Source organism: Hippichthys cyanospilos, chromosome 10, assembly GCF_059441005.1.
Source record: "Hippichthys cyanospilos isolate Australia breed blue-spotted pipefish chromosome 10, RoL_Hcya_1.0, whole genome shotgun sequence".
Classification (NCBI taxonomy): Eukaryota; Metazoa; Chordata; class Actinopteri; order Syngnathiformes; family Syngnathidae; genus Hippichthys; species Hippichthys cyanospilos.
This window is the reverse complement of record NC_142378.1, coordinates 12063626-12083719: the sequence shown is the minus strand read 5'-3', so window position 1 is coordinate 12083719 and position 20094 is coordinate 12063626. Positions and strand designations below refer to the sequence as shown.

At 37.0% G+C, this 20094-nt stretch overlaps 2 protein-coding genes across 2 annotated transcripts; both read right to left on the bottom strand.

Moving 5' to 3' along the window:
* Positions 1 to 4801: 4801 nt before the first annotated feature.
* On the bottom strand, positions 4802 to 14113 carry cist1 (colon, intestine and stomach enriched 1). Its single transcript, XM_088425142.1, has 4 exons — positions 13713 to 14113; positions 12157 to 12420; positions 11704 to 11867; positions 4802 to 6834 (listed from the first exon to the last, which is right to left on the bottom strand). The coding sequence occupies exons 1-4, from the start codon at positions 13801 to 13803 to the stop codon at positions 6790 to 6792; spliced, it is 564 nt and encodes a 187-aa protein (XP_088281268.1). The 5' UTR covers positions 13804 to 14113; the 3' UTR covers positions 4802 to 6789.
* Positions 14114 to 14278: 165 nt separating this feature from the next.
* mpv17l2 (MPV17 mitochondrial inner membrane protein like 2) lies at positions 14279 to 19880 on the bottom strand. The gene is made up of 5 exons (XM_088425139.1): positions 18943 to 19880; positions 17658 to 17819; positions 17172 to 17248; positions 15823 to 15951; positions 14279 to 15713 (listed from the first exon to the last, which is right to left on the bottom strand). The coding sequence occupies exons 1-5, from the start codon at positions 19130 to 19132 to the stop codon at positions 15609 to 15611; spliced, it is 663 nt and encodes a 220-aa protein (XP_088281265.1). The 5' UTR covers positions 19133 to 19880; the 3' UTR covers positions 14279 to 15608.
* Positions 19881 to 20094: the final 214 nt, after the last annotated feature.

Genomic DNA, 20094 nt, shown 5'->3' with positions numbered 1-20094 from the left:
TTCGGGAGCATCTGTGGGAGCTCTAGGGACATTACGGTAAATGCTGCTGTCCGTAGCATATTTTTATTTTTATTTATTTATTTATTTATTTATTTATACATATAAACCTAGTCCTAGTCTCTTGTGAATAACCAGCAAGGGAGATGTCCTCGTCTGCAACGCCTCAGTCAACTATCTTATAAGTGAAAACAAGACGTCTTTGGATAGCATTTGTACAATGACGCAAAGTGGGTAGCACTGGTAAAACATAAGCTGATAAGAGTCTGAGCAATGTCCAAGACTTAAGTCATCAAGTTATAAATTCAAACGGGCCAGGAAACGTGATTGTCACACAAGGCAAAACTACTGTCATAGATATGGATCATAAATGCAGTAGTTTTCCAAATGAAGAGGGAGGGGATTTTAGCTACAGATGATGAAGAGAATAAATGATGCGATACATGCATACAAAAAAAAATCAAATTACTGTTCCTCTCTCTCAATACTATGATCATGTGATTATTTTTTTTCTTGATCTCTGCCCAAGTATTTTTTTTAACAAAGTAATTCATTCCGTATTACAAGAAGCATTAGATTTATTTTTCGAAAAATGTTTTGGTCTCATAGGTTAGGGGGACAAATGGGTTTTCATTCATTGGTGAAAAATTGCTGTGAGGATTATGAGTGCATCTATGTTACTGACAGCTTCGCATGCTGCATCTAAGATGTTCTCAGATGAGAATCCTCAAAAATGTGCTCAGGCAGCAGGCGCGTTGATAATACCAGACAAGTCAATTGGCACTAGCTCATTATCGTAGAATTTTTTTAGTTAAGACTCATTAGCAATAAATATCATTCATGAAAATGGCATTTCTTCATTTTTTAAAGACGCAAACACATAAACTGTAGGTCCAATGACTATCACCCACTTTCAGATGTATGTTTGCTGACTCGAGCCCATCATTATGTCTGACTGCAGATGCATTATAATAACCATATGGAGATTGCTTCAGTTCAAGAAAATTAGGAGGATAAATTACCTGCATTTCTGGCATTATTCTTCCTGAGAAAGCTTTGAAAATGGCTCACATTCAGAAGATTGAGCTGCTACTAAGCAGCTTTTTATATGCAATCAAAAAAGAAAAAAACTCAAACTTTTCTGTAGGCTGTTATCTTGTCAAACTTCAAAACTGATAGCAATGCGACTGCAATATGACTGCAACAAGTGACATTTTTCTGCAAGGACGTCACAAGACTCATGGCATTCAAAGCTAGCAATTACACAGGGGGGGTGGGGGGGGGGCGACACAAAAAGGAAACTGACATTTCCATCTGTCACCTGTCACTGTGAGCAAAAAGTGTACTTCTGTTCAGAACTTCTGGACAGTACTGTTCTGTTCAGTACTTCTGCTCAGGCGTTTTGTCTTTAGTTTGTTAACCAGATGCAGAATCAAAGTATGTTTGGCATGAGAAGCAATGAGTTTTACAGCGGCAGTATGCCACCTATTGGACACACACAGAACTGGTTATAGAAGCGTGTGGCGAATGACCATTAAGTCTTGTGAAGCCTGAGGGGTTTGTCACAGCTTCACTGCATGTTTTGGGTTACAAAACATAACAGCTCATTGTACTCATTTAATTCTGAATCTAATTTTAGCAAACGTTCTAAAATAGAGCGAGTCCCTTTTATCACAGGGTTTCTTAGTTCACCCAGCCCACACACTTTAGACACAGTTGCACTTCTTAAAAGGCCATTAAACCTATTGAAAAACACTTTTAAAATTCATTGCAAACGCATGTGGGCTGTGACCGAGAGTAACATCTGCAAAAGCGTGTTCACTGTGTTTTAATGTTCTACTGATATGTAATAAACAGCTGAAATATGCACTGCAACAGTGACTCTCCTTTCCCAAATGCCAGAACATTACATTAAGTAGGAAGTAGTAATCCCTTTTATCACCGGAGTCATGTTCCAGATTACATCCATGATTGACAAAATCCTCAAAGTAGGAACCGTAAATTTATTTAAAGGGATACTAAACCAGGGCATAAATATGAACGCTTTGATATGCTTTTATTTTGAAGTTGTTCCTGGGAATGTGTTGTGGCATTGCAGATGACCAACTTTCTACTAAAAACTGTTGCTCCTGAATCTTGATAACAAACAGATCCTAGATCAGGATCCTAACAAAGAACGAAATTATGCTGACATTGACATACTGTATGGCACCTGTCGCCAATGTTTACCGCTCGCTTGGGCTCTGTTATTAAAATAGCTGTGTCTAGCATAAATAAGCCACTAGATAGCAGCACATGAGTGCTCCATATAGGCTGGCGGGATGGATGTAAATTAATCTGCACACTTTAAAGAGGCAGTGTGTAAGATTTCAACCATTTTTCATTAAAAAGGAATACATTAAATGATTGTAAATTTCAAAAACTTTCAGATGAATGTGTTCCTAATGACCAACAGTATGTTTTAAATATAATCATAGGTCTAGTTATCATTAAACTATATTACATGGGGGGGTGGCACATGTTTGTCATAGCTATGGACAATGGTAAACGCAGCACCTCCTGCTGTGCAAAATGAAAAACGGTCTAAATCTTACACACCATCCCTTTAATGTTCACATCATGACACACTGATCACTTTTTGACGAACCACGTTAACCCAAATGTGGTTTCAGCTGGCAAAATCATCTCATAGTCCAAAATGTATGGGAAGAGAGTTGAAGGAGGAGGAGGAGGAAAGTTAGCGACAGGGATTTACAGAGGAAATTTTTCGCCTAAGACCTACATGTGCTCACTACATTTTGTGACAGGAAATGGACCAACAGTTGAAAATCCAAACCAGCAAATGCAACGTCTGTGAAAGTATGTTTATCAGCTGCTTTCTCAGCAGAAAACATGCTAGCCACTACACAACATAGGTGTCAGCTTTAATATCTTAAGTTCACATAAACGGGCAGATTTTTTAAAACATTATTTTTCAATTATAATATGTGCAAGGTCTTGTTATTTTTACTATTTTTACACTGCCTCAGCTAAAACAAGGCCCAGGTAACAAACCCAAAGAAGACCTTAAATCTCCAAAGGAAAATTGCGACTTAAATGCGTTTAGTTTTTGTGAAAATATACAACACGCTTTGGTCAAATTTAACATTGCAACTAGCTAATTGAACCGAACCTGTGTCTCAACAGTGGAGCAGCCTGCCCTGTGGGCGTGCAATGCAATGCCAAGGAGAAATGTCATTGCCCAGGTGGTGCAGTGGCGCTCTCAGCTCAATGTTTTGTACCTTTTTCTTCAAGTTAAAATGTTTAAAATATTGTTGCTCCTGAGTTATTGTTACTACATGTATTATTATTTATTGATTCATTTTTTTCAACATCAAACAGTTCAGTTGGTCAAAAAAGTTTGTAGTTTAAATAAGGATTCACAAACACGTTATTATTTTTCAGTTTCAGACTAACCCATAATATATACAACACTGTAAAAATTGTTCATAAATGTAGAAAGAAACAATTATATTGTTTTTTTCTTTAGTTAATGTTAAAAAAGATAGCATTTTCTCTAATGTCATTATAGATGATGAATAATGATCGTATTTTACTGTCACTTCAGTGAGAGGGGCGCACTAAATGTTTTCACTTTCCTATGAGGGGGAGGGGAGGCTTTGCAAAAAATAATTGGGACGCACTGCTTTAAACAAACCAAATTCTTCCACGTGTGTTACAGTAAGTACACACGTGAAGTGCACCTTCACCTGTCTGATCAGTTACTATCAATTTATTGTGCGTGTACGTGCCTTTAGGCGTGTTTATCTTGGTTTTAAACTTGTATCCCACTGTATGAAGTTAAAAAGTTCATTCTGGGCAGTTAATAAAGGTTTAGTGGCGGTGACAGTTTGACCAGTTCTATTTCTATTAGTTCATTCGGGAAAAAAGGTTTTGCCAGCAGGTTGTGTTGGACTTTGGAGCGTTTATTGTAATGATGAACATTCGAGACGGTCATTCCCTCTTCCTCTGAGATACAGGAAAGAAATAATCCGAGTCAAGCCTGAGTCTGTCTGACTGAGGGGGGTTAGCAGCAGAAGAAAGGAAGCAGATAAATTGTGGACGGAAGGTCAGAAAAAGACAGGAGGAATTAACGGATAAACAGTTGGAGGATTTTCATGCCACATTTATTTGCACACAGTAGAACGTCAGTGAAATAAAGAAAACTGAAATTACATATGGATTTGATGGAGTCGCAAACTGCGAGAAATTGCAGTCGGTTCAAAGTGAGCATCGGCATGCATTTGTAGAAGACTTCTAATTAGTGACGTGACATGAACATACTAATAGAAATACTTTTAATACGGTTATGCGGTTTCCTGGAAAACTACTTAAGATTGTCTTTCAACTTTAAACTACAAACTTGAACTCACCGGTGACTCTCGTGTCGACTCCGTCTTAGTGGTCCCGCACGGGTAGCGCAAAAAGTTTCTTCTCCTCAAGTCAGTCAACCGGGCAACACAGTAGCTCTTATCACCTCTTGCATTTTTATTGCTACGGCTCCATAGGATCGCTCGACTTCAAACTCCTCAAACTGTTCAAACTGTGCCACGCGCGGCGGCGAGTGGCCCTGCGTCACAGTGACGCCCCCACCCGAGAGATCACGTGACCAAAACGTAAACAAAGTTGTGTCAAACGAGCACGAGAGTTTAGAAGTAAAGTCGTGAAATATTAAAGTGCCTTTTCCATCCAATTGTTTTTATTAACATATGTAGTACAGAAATCAGCAATACAATTTCCACAAAAAAACTTTTTTCACCAAATTCTTAAATGTGAATGAGCGTCTACAGTGATGTCACCAGGAAACCAAGCGCACTGGACAGTATTTCCTTTTTAGGACAGTTATGATTATGAAAAGTTAATAGCGTCAGGATTTCTCTGTCCTTTGATTTGTTGGTGAGTGCAAGCAAAATTCGACTTTCAAAGCACAGCTGTAGGATCCGAACACATTAAAGGGAAAGTCAAGGGAAATATTTTCTTCTGTCTTTCATATGTTCTATGCTCTCCCACTAATCTGAACATGGAATTCTCGTTAAAATCGTTTTCATTGAATATAAAGCAGAAAAACGTTACTTTTATCAGGATCAGCGGGCATTTTGTCACTTTCTGTCAACTGAAAACAACAGTTTCCCCGGTAATAACCAATTCTGGCTCAAACCAAGAAAATAGGTGAGCCCTGTGGCACATCACAGTCCTGTTATCGTGGCTTTACCCTATTGTGGATTTTCATGTATGACCATAACTTTTTCGTTTGCAGGAATAAGTCGCTATTTTTCTTGCAATTTTTCTTCCTTTTAAGCGAGACCAGTCTTTTTTTTTTTTTTAAATAAAAAAGTTCAATCTCTTAATTTGTGTATTTTGGTAACTGCAAGTACAGGTATTTTGGGATTGTAACCCCCACAATAAAGGAGGGAACTCTGTCAAAAAATGGTCTCCCTCTGAGATGAATAAAAACGAATCAATTTTGCTGCTTAACTCATATTCCATAGATGTAATATTAATCAGAACACCATGTGAGTACTGAGAGAGAACAGAACTTATTATTCAAAAGAAAACTTTTAACTTTGACTTCTTTAGTATGTTTAATAATGACCTCTTCCTGAATTGAATTGAATCCTTAGAAGTCTTGTCTTAAATGATCAATTGATTGAAAACTGCTTCAGATGTAGTACTATGGTGTGCTGTTATGTTGCACCTAAATGAAGGATTGGCAGGTAGAGGGGTGTTAACATGGCATAAAGAGGTGCATTAAATCCTGTACTGTACTTACCCGCTCAAGGCCCAGGAACCAAATGCACAGTCTGGTTCTAATTTTTCTTATTGTTTTGTGATATCTTTGAGTGTGGCCTGGTGATGAAAGATTAAAGGGACTGCTGTGTGAGTCTGTGTGCAGAGTGCCTGTAAAAGGACATTCCAATATTTCAATATGCGTATGTCTTTTGTTCATATAAACCGATCGTCCACTCCAGTTTGTACAATAAAACAAATAAAAATATAAATAGAAATTTCAAAATGTTTATCTCAACTTGTATTTCTCCATCCATTCTTTTTCTTCATTTAGCTTGAATGAGAAGCAAGATAATAGATGAGAAAAGTGTATTATTTAACTGGCTGAGCAAATGTACAGAAAACGTTTCAAGGGTGGTATCATAAGATATTAGGCCGACAAGTGGCTCATAGGTCACATTTTTTCAAGGTTATATTTGACAAAAAAGTCTTTAAGAGCACAAAATCATGTGGGTCACATCACAACGGCCCTGACCCTTACCATTGATGCGTGTGCACAGCTGCTCTATGCTGCTGAGTCATTTACAGGAAACCTGACATGTGTGAGAGAAGACAATAGTGTTACGTAGCATAACATGAGCTTGTTATCAGCAAGCGCCACAAATGATGAAAAACAAAAGTAAGGGTGGGCCCAATCAAGTTGACATGAAAGAAATTACCTGTAAATGCTTATACATTCTCTTTAGCAGATACACAAAATGCCCTTTCAATATTCATTTAATCAGTCGTCACAAAGCTTAATTATAGAGCACTCAGTCTTTTGCATTATATTCTTCACAATCGTGCTCAGGTTCGAGTCGTGAAGTGCTCCGTTCTTGCAATAACATTGGTGACTAAACAGTGCCAGTAAATGACTGATTGTCTTTTCAAAAAGGAGAAGCGGAGGCTGAATTAATAATCGCTGATAGTTGAAGTGTTGTACGTGGAGAATGGCGCAGAGGAGTCGATGACGCCGCTCTCATCAAGTTACTTGGAGTAGCGAGCAAATGGAGATCCTTCATTCATTTTGTCCTGGGAAGATTAAAAAAAAAAAAGGAGGAATAGATGCAAATGGAACAAGCTTCATGCTTTTAACTCATTCAAGCCTGCAGATGTGTTTTTACATAAGAGTCTCAGACATTCAATCCCAAGCAATTCATTTATTTATTCACGTACTTATTTAATTATATGAAAAATAACTGGCATCGAATGAGTTCACACAAGTTATTTTTAGATCTTTCATCACTCTAATATTTGAGAAAAAAAAATGTGTAAATGAGGCATTGAATGTCTGGACTCTTTGACTCATTCATTCCCAAAGACATTTTTACGTTTTTTGTTTTTTTTTAAGAGTCCAAAGACTCCTCACATTCAGTCCTAGTACTTATTTATGGCTTGGAAAAAAATTAATTCCATGGGTTTGGCTCGAGAAGTGTCTGAAGACGGCAGGTGCTACTTGAATCAGGTCCCTGAAGTATTAGGTTACCTTTGGAAATTATTTGAATTCATGACTTAAGCAATTTTAGGTAATTAGGTACTAAAGTAATCAATTTTCTTATGTAATTAAGTTTTTTTTTCAAGTGTTCGGACGGTCTAAAAATGGTTTGTAAGAACTAAAGTAATCCATTACTTTATCATTAACATACTTAATACTAATTAATATTTATAACTTTAGTAATTTATTTAGCATATAAAATGATTGATAATTTAGAGCTCATTACCTAAATTAATTGGCTCTTTAATTTACTTTACTACTTTAAATTACTCGATTTGCCAGCTAATGAACGTCGATACGGCACTAATAGAATGACTTTGTATTGATATTCTACAAGAACTTTCAGTTTGTCATAAAATATACAGGTACATGAGCATGAATTTCATTTTTTTTTCTCTCTCTGCTGACTGTCAGGAAGAAATAACATGATTCAACTTGCTTACTTAGGTTACTACGCAAATGCATTTTTTTTTCTTTGTGAGTCAGACTAAATGATAATTAACTTTAGCTCAAACAAAAGGATGAATGATTTGCCCTCCTGCTGTTTCAGTACTATAATTGCACAATCCATCATGTTGCAACAATACAATGAGCAAACTGGAAATGTAAATTTCCACTAAACTTCCATGAAACCGCCACTAGCCAGCAGCTTTTTTTGTGATATCGTTTGAAGCTAACGAGCCAAGAAGAGTCACCTCCAAATAACCGACCTTCAGGCAACCTTTTTCTCAACGTCCCTTCTGCTGTCATTTATTAAGCCTGTCTCTTATCTGCTAATCATCACCTCACTTTGCGGACTCAGTGTTTGTACCCATATGAGCAGGCTACAGCATGTGGACGTACGATGACGGTTCATTGGGTACACTTGCATAATCGAATGTGATCTAGTACAAGACACAACTGATGATGAGAATGTAGTCTTCTCTGCTGTACTCGTAACACTCCTCGGCCCAAATAGTAGAAACGGGTGAGCACAATTAACCTGCTAACCATAGCTATCAAATAAATGCTCGAAGAGCTTTGCAAATACATACTAGACGTGTGTCATTTCTGTAGAAATTGCATGTTGAAGGATGAAATACTGAATGAAAAAATAGGTAAACATTTGAATGATTTGGAATGACGTGGAATGATATATAAATACTGTATCTTAGAATGATATTAAAACATATAGAATTCATCATTGGAAATGCAACACGTTTTATTAACGGGTCATGAATGGGAATTTTTTTTTGTGGGGCGGAAATGTTGCCATGTTGAAAATCCTTTTCAAGGTGATTGGAACTGAATATTTTGAATTTAGAATGGGAATGACGCGATTCTGTTTTTATTGAATGTGTCATTTAAGGTGATTAGGTACATTGTGTGGGAACGTTATTTGGGAAAAGATTGCATTTTTGCAAATTCTGAGTTTTCGGAAAGTGAACTAAATGCACATTTTCATTTTCATAAGGGAACAATGAATGTGTTGGTAAAAGCAATCGTGCAGTGAAAATTAGCTTTAGCTTACCGTATTTTCCCCACTATAAGGCGCACCGGATTATAAGGCGCACCCTCAATGACACATTTTCAAACTTTTTCAATCACAATATAGTAATACTCAAAGTAATAACAAGAATAACTCAAATCATAACTCTAAACTCTCAATAGCATAACTCAATGTCAATATGACCAACCTCGTTCAACTGTAAACACACAAAAGAAACAGGTAAAGCTTACTTTATCAGTTCATTCCCCATCTATGGATCCCAATCTCAATATTGATCCACATATTAGGCGCACCTGATTATGAGGCGCACCATCAGCTTTTTAAAAAAATTAAGCCTTTTAGGTGCACCTTATAGTGCGGAAAATACGGTACCTTGTCATTATTACTGGTTGCGACAGGGATCTTGCTGACGAGGTTTTGAAATGCCGGTGAATTCACTGTGGGAAGCGGCAGCATATCTTCTACGTAGGAAATACCCCGCCGCGAATCTCCTAACCTCTTGAGGTGGAAGTGGCATCCCTCAGCGAGAAAGCAAAATCCTCCGCATGTTTTGTTTTGCACCGCTCTAAAAGGTTTGTCAAATTACTGGTCCTATTTGGCACAGTGGACAGCTCTTGAGGTGTCACCCACAAAGTGCACCAATTACTGCATATTCTTCTTGTCTTTATCCCTGACGAACTGAAAGTAATGGCCGTATGTCCATCTTGTGTACGTATTTTCCATATTCAACCTGTAGTTTGCAGCTGCCACATTCATCTCTGTTGTAGTAAATACTAACAACAGAAAGTAAAAAGGGGGGACATTACTCTCATTTGTAACGAGTACAATATTACTATTTTTGTGTGTGTAATATATTACACTACCGCGTTACAGCAAAAAGTAATGCATTACAGTAATTACAATACTTTTGTAATGCATTACTCCAAACATTGGCCACCACACATGCATTTCTGAAATATATTGAAATTAGAATGATGTGAATTGGATGAATAATGTTGAAGCAGATGCATGTCAATAAAGTGAGAAAAAATAAAAAATATAGCAATAACAAAATGAAGTTTGAGTTTTTTTACATTAGTTTCCAGCGTGGTATTGACATGATGCTAAAAAATGCTAAGTGACCAAACAAAAAGTCCTGTTTTCCTGCCTCTGACGTTTTCAAGCCCAACAATCAGTCAGCTTTCCTGTTGACGTAAAAGAGTAAGCAGAAAACCACCTGAGGGCGAAGGGGAACAAATGAGGCAAATTAGTTTTGAATGCCAGCTTTCATTCCTTTCCATGGTTGAGTGTTCAATTCCCCTGTGGAGCTTCAGCACTCTACAACAGCCACCATTCATTCACATTTGGCTCCAGAGTAGTCGGGTCATTCTAAGCTTCACGGTGGCCAACGTATGGGGAACGCCATGACTTTGTGGTAACGTAATGGCATAAGCAGCCTGAGCTCAACTTGTTTTAATTCACCTTTTCTGGATTATTTTTTGCTCATTCCAAAAAGTCACACTTTTCCAAGTATTCTGTTGTACTCACGAAATGCACATCCATTTACTGTGAGACATTCAAAATCCCAAATCAAATTCATTTGACTTTTTTCATTTATTCAAACCATTCCAACTTTGAATTATTCAGCTCATCATTTTATTTTTGACATTTTAATTCAAATTTTTTTCTGTTTTGTTTTTTTCTCCACATTTTTTGATAGATTCAAACAGATCTAGCTTTTAGTGTTTTGACCAAATTTCTAAGGAAAAGCAAAAACAATTTTCTGTCTTCATTTTATCTGCCATTTCACATTAACCAATTCTTACATTGCAAATGTAAACTGCTCAACTAATCTATTTTTTTTAAATACCAAAGTAAAGGCTTTAAATTTGATTGTTTTTTATTTGTTTGTTTGTTTTTCCTGCTCCAATATTTACATTTTTGACTGTTTCCATCATTCCAACTTAAAAAAAGTTCATCTTATCCATTCTATGTACTTTTACAAGTTTCCAAACAAAAACATGCTGATCTTTTTTCATTTTTTTTTACCGCTAATTTCCTTACTTTTTAAACTATTCCACATTAAATTTCTCAGCTCATTCGTACTATAATTGCTCTCCTCAAATTCCTAAATAAAAGTGTATTACAAGTGCTTTCACTTTTCATGATTCCATCTCATTCAATATCCATCCGCATGATTCAACATTGTTCAAGAGCATTCTGTAAAATATAAAATCTTCCTATTATATTTTATGATTCCCAAGCATTCCACATCATTCCACATTTTTCCATATTTTTTTATACAGCTTTCAGCATTCACACACATTTTCCACAGAAAACGCTTCATCTATTTTTTTTACGTAGTGTTATCCTAACTTTCGATAAAAAGGTTTTGTGGCTTCTAGTATTTTTTTTCCTCTCTCTCTCCTGGTCTAAATGGGTCTAAATGGCTCTTTTTCTATTGAAAGGTTTTGTGGCTTCCAGTATTTTTCTCCTCTCTCCCTCCTAGTCTAAATGGCTCTTTTTCTATTGAATAGTGCCCATCTTTGGCGCATACACTTTCTATCTATTCAGACTATAGAAGACAAAATTCATTCACAGTTAATGGTATTAAAGAGACAATGTGAAAGATTTAGAGCGTTTTACATCAGGGACAACAGGAGGTGCTGCAGGTGCTGCATTTACCATTGTCCAGAGCTGTAACAGACATGGCAGCCTTCGGAGGAGTGCCACCCTCCATGTAATATCTTTTAATGATAACTAGACCTATGATTATATTTAAAACATACTGGTCATTTGCAAGTTTTTGAAATTTAGAATCATTTAATTTGTTCCTTTTTAATGGAAAACGGTCTAAATCTTACACATTGTCCCTTTAAGTGAGGACTGCAAAGCACTTTGGGACTACAAACCTCAATATATTTGTTTTCAAACTCACCATGGGCACATCTTCGAGCCTCTCAAAATCGGAGCTCGGCGACTGGATACATTTCACCGTGGCCACGAGGAGCGCAAGAGCAAGGACGATGCAGAAAATGGTGATGATGGCTACAAGGCCAGGGTTGGCCCTCAAGTCGTCCTCACCAAAGTCTTGAGAGGCAACTGAGAAGGTGACAAACTCATAACTTGGAGTCACAGGAAAATTTGCTGTCATGCAGTAAATTTATATTTAAGGTTTAACCTTAGTGCGGTTTTTGTCAAAGGGAAAGCACTAAAAGAAAACACTAGGGAGCTGAAATTTCACCCAGATGGTGACAACATGTCAGATTCAACATGGCACAACCACTTAGTGATCACTCTACCCGGGAAAATGACCACAACATGGTCAAAATACTGCACAACCACGAAAAAAAACACAAATACAAAGTTGGAAAAATGAAAGTAGACTGACCTTGGCTGGTTGATTTTTGAGGTGTGAGGGCAGTTGAGGTTGATAAGATTGTCGATAAAAGAGATGTTGTCTTTTTGGAAGTCTGCCTGGTAACCGCAGTGTCATTCTCCTGTATCCTGGAGCTTGTTTGCCGAGGCCGCACTGTCGTTTGTGATGTCGTTTCCTGCTGCGTGGTGTGGCTGCTCCAACTTTCAGTGTTTGTTTTTGTTAAAGTGTTGATCGTTGTCATTGGTGTGTGGTTAGCTCTTGAAGTGACATTCATGCCTGAAAGAAAAAAAACACATTTTTTTTAACGTTTCATATAGTCTACACGAGTGGTTTTCAAAGTTTTTTCTTACCCCGAGAATACTTTTCTTTGATCTATTTATGCCCTTAACCAGGGCAAATCATTTTTTGATTCAGAGGAAAAACATCGAAAACGGTGCTGCTTTGGAACTACTGTACATTTGTGGTGGTATCGCGAGACAAATTTTATTCTGCACCTCCCGAAGACAGATCATGTTAACCATTTATTTTATTTCTGGCTCGTCTGGGCTTTAGGGTTAGGTTTTTTTTTTTGTTCTTTTTTATTATTGTTTTTTGTTACCGTTCTTTTCTTATTACTCTAATAGTTACCCAAGCTAATCTTTTACTTTTTTTAATCATTGCAGCTTTAGTACGTAATTAATTCATTAATTTGGTTACCTAAAAAAAATCGATTAGTTTAGCATTTAATTGCCTAAAGTAGTACTAAGACAGTAGCCGTTTTAGACCCACCTTGAGCCAAAGACTTAAAAATAAAAGAAACATAAATTACCTGGGATTGAATGCCTAGACTCTTAGATATAAAAATGTCTTTCGGATTGAATGGGTTAAAATGTCACATGCCCCTCTTTTGAAACCCACTGGTACATTATTTCAAAAGTTAGGTCATTTAACATTTTTATCAGTGTCACGAAGAAAGCTTGACAGTCATTGTGAGTCCACACAAAAGGAATTGCTTTTCATTACTGTGAGATGAAATTGCTGTGGGTAATATGAATGCAGACACTGTTCAACTTAATTACTTGTCGTAATTTCAGGGAAGAAAAAACACATTCAAGATTCCAGTCACTTTCCATTTTTGATTTTCAATTTTATGGGTTTGTAATATTGGTCAGTTGATCATTCTATTTGCGTAGAAGTTCATGAAATGTATACCTTCAGAAAGTGAACGCAAACATGGAGTTAGTACGAAGGGAGGGGTTTATCACAACAAAGATCAAGTATGTCCTTATAGTGTACAATAGATCATGTACAGTACTCTTACTGTATATCATTACCAACAAGAACAGATTACAGATATACAGAAAGACATACGGACGTCCATGACATGGAAAAAATGGCTGCTTGATGACAATTATGTGAACATTTATTAAAAAGACTTTGCAGTGAGATTTTTGTAGGGCATTAGACAATATATGCATTAAGTGTCACACTTTTGTCACACAAGTCGACACACTTTTGATTCACTATTTAACAGGCACACACTGCACACACATCTGTTTAACCAGTAAAAATGTGGAAGTCTGACTTACTCTGACTGATGGTCACAGTCAACAGGGAGATGAGCCCAGTCAGATGCATCACTGCAGTAAGATGAAAAAGGAAAAAGCTGGCAGCACACATTTCCGCACACACACACACACACACACACGCACACACACACACACACACACACACACACACACACACACACACACACACACACACACACACACACACACATCCTGTAGAGCAGGATGCAATGCACGTCTGTTTGGCCAACGCGTAATCTCCTAGAAGCTTGTTGGACAATGTTTGAATAGTCGCTATGTTGTTGGCATGCTGCTCTCCATCACTGATGCTGCACGACACTTCCACACTGAAGCTGGCACTTTACCATACAAGTAGTGAGATTTTATCATTCTCTATTATTGGCAGTACTGCAGTAGCGAAACAATGTGTTGAAATCTAATCATGTCAAAGAAAATGCTAAAACATTCTGATTGACATTTAAAGCATCACCTGGAAATTTCTCAACCTTCCTTTTAAAATGATCAGTAATATTTTTGTATCTCATTTGATTGCATAGGATCATGAAGTGGCCAATGAAAGTGAAACATCTGCAAGAATATTTATTTTCAAGAAAAAAGCATGAAGTTGAATGACTAATGAACATTTGCAAAATACATGTTAAATGGAAACAAATTTTCTTGTTAAGAGCTCCTGTTTGACAGCAGTGCTATCAGTAGTGGCATTTTTGAAATGTTAAAGAACCAAATATAAATATGTAAACCAGAAATATGTCAAACGTGATTATTGCAACTGAAGACATTAATCATGTTTGATTTTGAAGTGATATGAAGACCATACAGGCACAACCAAATAAGTTTAATCTCGCTTGCAATTGTTTTATTATACCAATGATTTTCAGTAAAAGCTATGATATCTAGCTGATTATGATGAAGTCCTCATTTAATACCTTGGTGCAAGACTATATCATGATACTTTGCGAAATTCTTACCTACAAAAATATAATAAATAATAGTAAAATATTTTAGCTATCCACACTCTTAATTTTGGCACCACCAATACACACGATCTTGATCTTATAATTAACTAAGTAATTTAACAGTTGACATGTCTCAAGATTATCACAACAAATCATCTGCAGTCATTTCTACCAACTTAAAAGAAAGACCACGTATGTGGAAAATTAAGGAAAAGGAGTCAGTCGCCTTACAAGCATGACTGCCATGCTACACCGAAAAAAACACTATACAATACAAAACACTTGTGCGTGCAAAAAAAAAAAAACTCAGAGTGGCTAAGGTCCCCACAGCAAAAAACGATTTTACATATTTGTATGTATACCTGTTGCATACTTCTGGATCCCAGCAGAGTTGTAGAATATCTCATGAGACTTAAAGCAAGACTCGTTTCCAACAAATCCCAGGGCAAACATGTTCCTATTGGATCAAATTCCTATTTTGCATTGACATACAACTGTGTCAAATGACTTACAAAAATATTAACGTGAATCAATTGCTGTAATTTTGGAGTCAAAGGATCTATTGTCAGTAAAATTATTTAAATAAAACATGAACGTTTTTAGTATAGTATAACCTAAAATATGGTCATGTCCTTCGAATTATAGTGAAATACTAAATTACCTTATGAACAGGGTTAGATGTATTTTGCACTTTAAGAAAATGCGTATTTGAGATTTCTTGGTATTTCAAGTAGTAGCATTTCTGAATCCGCAAAGACATCATCATCTTTTTTTTTTTTCTTGGACTCTTTGCAGGAAACCATCACACTGTCCGAATACTCCGACATCATAAATACAGCACTATTAAAATGGCTGTAGAAGAAATGTGTACCGGCAAAGCAACGTTTAAGGTCCACGTGCAGCAGTTTTAAAAACCACAAAGAGAAGCCGGTCTTTGATTTCACCATCCACTTTTCTCCTCCAGAGATTTGGATGTCGGCAGAGCTTTGGGTTGCACATCTGCCGCACTGCTGTCCGATAGCAACTCTGAGGACGGACTGTCATCCTGCACACAACAAAAGCGCAAACAAACATTAAGTACTTTTTATTTAATGTTCAAATAAAAACAAAAATGAAGAGCAAAATCTCTTTAGCATCCTGTAAGGGCAACTTACTCTGTGTTTTAGATAGGAGAGGTAGGTGTCCCACCCCAGGGTTATGGTGTTGACGTACACCACACGAAATTTGGGTGAGAGGAAATAAAAGTTGATCATCTGAGCCGCAGGCCAAACACACCAGTCGGCCTGTCAGCAGCAGGAGGAACACAGATCATCATAAACAAACCCCAGTGGATTAGGCAGCGCAAACATTTGTCAAAGCTGCGTATTACAAGCCAAATGTTGGTACACACAAACACGCAGGGACGTCGAGGCTCATACAGCCACGGTGAGACGATCAGTTGTCAAAGTTGGAAACGTGCCGTGGGAATTAATTGGGATTTATGAGAATAATCAGGAATTAAGAGTTTACAAGATTGAAAGTTGGCTCCTAATAGGTAAATTCAACATAGCTGGAGAAATACATTTTAGCACAAACCTGAATGAAAAACAACCAAATTTATTACAGCGAACAAACAATAAGAGTTTATATTGATATTCATATTGAGTGGCATTGTGAGTCAAAAATGGAGCTAAGTAAGAAAAAAAAAAAGAAGGAACTGCAATGCCCAAGTACAGTGTTTCTCAAATGGGGTACTAGTACTCCTGGGGGTACTTGAAGGAACCTCAGGGGGGTACTCAAGGTTTTAAATTAAAAAAACAAAAAACAAACATGCAAAAATCCTTTAAAAATAATCATTGAATTAATTAATTGCTTCAGGACAATATAAGTTAATAAAACAAATGTTATGTTCAGTAGGTTATTCAATTTCATTATTGTAAAAAGCCAGATACCCCTATACTAGAATGGTTCGACCCAACTTGTCATGTGCTACCTTTCGTTACCTGTCAAGTTAATGATTTATTTTTGTGAACACATCTCTATTTTGATCTTAAAGGAAGAAACTTTAAGATGCATATTTTTCTGTGGGCAAATATGTATTCATAATTATTTCTTTTTGCAAACAGGTTTGACACTTTATGTTGATAATTTTTTGTGGATATTTACTTATAAATAAATTAATAATTTATTTTTGTGAGCAGATCTCTACTGTAACCCCAAAACAGGACTCTTTATGTTTAATTTTTTCTCTGTGGACAAAATATATATATATATATATATATATACACATACACACACACACACACACACACACACACACACACACACACATATATATATATGGTCTAAAGTTTAATTAATTAGACACTGATGGCATGTTTATTTATTTTTTTTCTTTTAATCCCAAAAACGCTTTGCACCGGTTAAGAGGTACTTGATTATATTTCTGGGCCTTATCATCTGGCCCTACCCACTTGTCACATCTATATTGATCGCTGGGGACCCTGCATGCGTGTGCACTTACTTTATAAAATTCCCAGAATTTATCTTTAAACTCTTCCCATCCGTGGGATATAGAATGTCCCTCCATGACCCCCATACCTGCAATAAACACAATTGTGTGAGTCAGTCGTGCGTAAGCAAGTCGCTTCATCAAGGCAAGCTTGAGATAAATTACACACTTGACGTGAGTTCAACTTTTATAAAGCACTGAATTGCTGCCACCGAACAAAGCGGCAGGCGCATTTATCACACGCAACCTTTGAACTATTTCTGATATAAAACACGTAGTCTTTTGTCTTACCTTACCCACGTCAAGATCTCAACCTTTGACTCTTTTACTCACCTGTCTTATAAGTGATAATGTGTTTGAGACACATCTTTTGTTCCATAATATGTATTCTACACTTGAAAACAATGCACAATGAATCCAAAATGCAATGTTAAACTATGCAAAATGCTTGTGTGAAAAAAGGACCAAAAAAATAAATACCAAAACAATTGTTCTCACCTAGAAAGTACCACATGCCAAGAGTTGGTGACGCTATCATCTGATCCACCAGAACCTTTTTGACCACTGTGTTAACAGCATACCCCACAAATCTTCTGTCCAGCCACGTGTACCAATAGTGCAGCACTGGACCCATGGAACAACCAACCACAAACATACGGCCTTTTGGGAAGAAGACATAAGATAAAATAGGTAAATAATGATACATTCAAAATATATATATTTTGAGTGTTTAGTATTTCTACAACATTCCCGTCACTAAACTGCTTCATTTTCTTAGCTCAAAATGGTCTTGGACAGTTTATTAATTATCAAAACAGAGATGGGCAACAGGCAGCAGCCCCTGACTACACCCTGTTTTATTTATATTTATTTATATATATATATATATATATATATATATATATATATATATATATACATACATACGTACATATACACACACACACACACACACACAGCCACACACACTGGGGGAAAAAGCAAATTCAACGGCAGTTTTAAATTGTAATCTCATCATTTACCACAAGATAGCATGAATGGCTTAACTGTGTTTACATCAGGTCTTAACCCTTTCAGGCTCAAATTAAGTTTCTTTTTTTTTTCCAAACGCCGAAAAAAAATGCCTCAAACAATATTAATGTGGAATATCTAAAGGACTCTTTTCTTGCAAGTTTGCAACGCCTACCTAGAGAGGGTTAATAGTAAGTGGTTTTCATATGGGTGGTACGGGTACCCAAGGAACTCTTGGGATTTAAAATAAAACAAACAAACGTGCAAAAAAAATCCTTTAAAATTAATTTTTGATTTCAGTAAATGTTCAGAAAAATGTAAATTCATAACAAGAATTTTATTTTCAGTAGGTTATTCAATTTCATTATTTTTTAAAAGCCATCGTCAACCCCATGTTAAAATGGTTTGACCCAACTTGTCACGTGCCACTTCTTGTAATTTTGTCTCTGGTTCTAATTAGATATTATTCAAAACGTTTGAAGGTCTGAAAATGTAATGAAAATTACATTTCATGAGATGATTTGGGTGCAAATACTCCTTCACAAGATGCATTTTATGTTTACTTTTGTTATCTTGGTCTGGCATTCACATTAGTGTGATGATCTAAAGTGGGGAAACTGTGAAAAAGAAAAAGGTAATTTTTGAAAGGGGCAATATTTCTAGGTAGTCAGGTTTATTTCATGAAGGCATTTGAGTGAGCCCAAGTCCATGTTTCTACGTTAACTACAATGTCACATCTGGTTTGGGTGGCTCTCTCCTTGCGCTCTCTCACCTGTCCTGTTCCAGTCTCGGATTCTGTTCGGGTCCTTGTGCGTTTCGCGGCTCTGCTGCAGGAAGTCACCGAGCGCCAGCATGCCTCCTCCGCTCACCGTGTTGGTGAGCAGCAGGTAACGGCCCTGGAACAACTGTTGCCACGAGAACCGTATGCGGACCAAAAACTCTTTGCCCGCACGGGGAAGCATATCGTTTGAGACGTTGGAACAACAGTGTTCTTTTTTGGACGAGTTTACAGGCTAGAACTCCAGCAAAATCCCTGAAATTAAGCGTCCCCAAATGACAGGACAGCCCGGAACTTGATGACGTAATCGATGAGTGGTTTGAAGCAAACAGAGAAAAGAGAATTCATATGGGCTAAAACAAGAAAGTAAATGTGCGTGCGCCACCTGCTGGTGTGGAGTTATACATCGCTGTAAAGACAGGCGGCGGCGCCCAAAAATAAATAGAATATCCAAGGAGATTCGAAAGGTAAAAGTTGTATGTTGGATTTGTTCACCTTAAATTTATATACAAACTTTAAATAGTTTTGTTTTTGATGACCTTGGCAGAAAATCAAAACAAGAAGAATTAAAGTTCCCATGTCCGAAACAAAATGTTGGCCTTCAGAAAAGTATGATCAAGATATATTGCCCTCAGTACTTTAGGCCTTATTTTGCTTATTACACGTATATCATCACACGTGCCTTATATGCAATATTATCTCCAATATACTGTAAATAATGCACGTGTGCTGCCCTAGTTAACAATTTCTTCGAATATTTAACAGCGGCTCAATAAACAAATCAAAAGTTCTAATCAACACCAACATCACGTGACCTTAATGGTTCGCCGTAATGTTGTGCGGTAATGATGACATCCGCAGAGAGCCCAAGCTAGGCATGACAGTTGTGGTTACTGACCTGCTCCATCAGTTCTGCAGGCCTTCCAGAAGCTCTCATCAATAAAAAATGTCAGGTTTGGAGGTGTATTTCGATCCCGGTTCGTGATTGGATACATGGGTTGTCCATCTTCTGGCCAGTTGTTAGTAGAGTTGGGAAAATAACGAAAACAAATACTTATTTCAAAATAAAATCATTGAAGGGAACGAATACGCTAGTGCGGGTGTACAGCCAGTTATTCTTTTTTGTGATTAGAAGAGTTAGCTTTC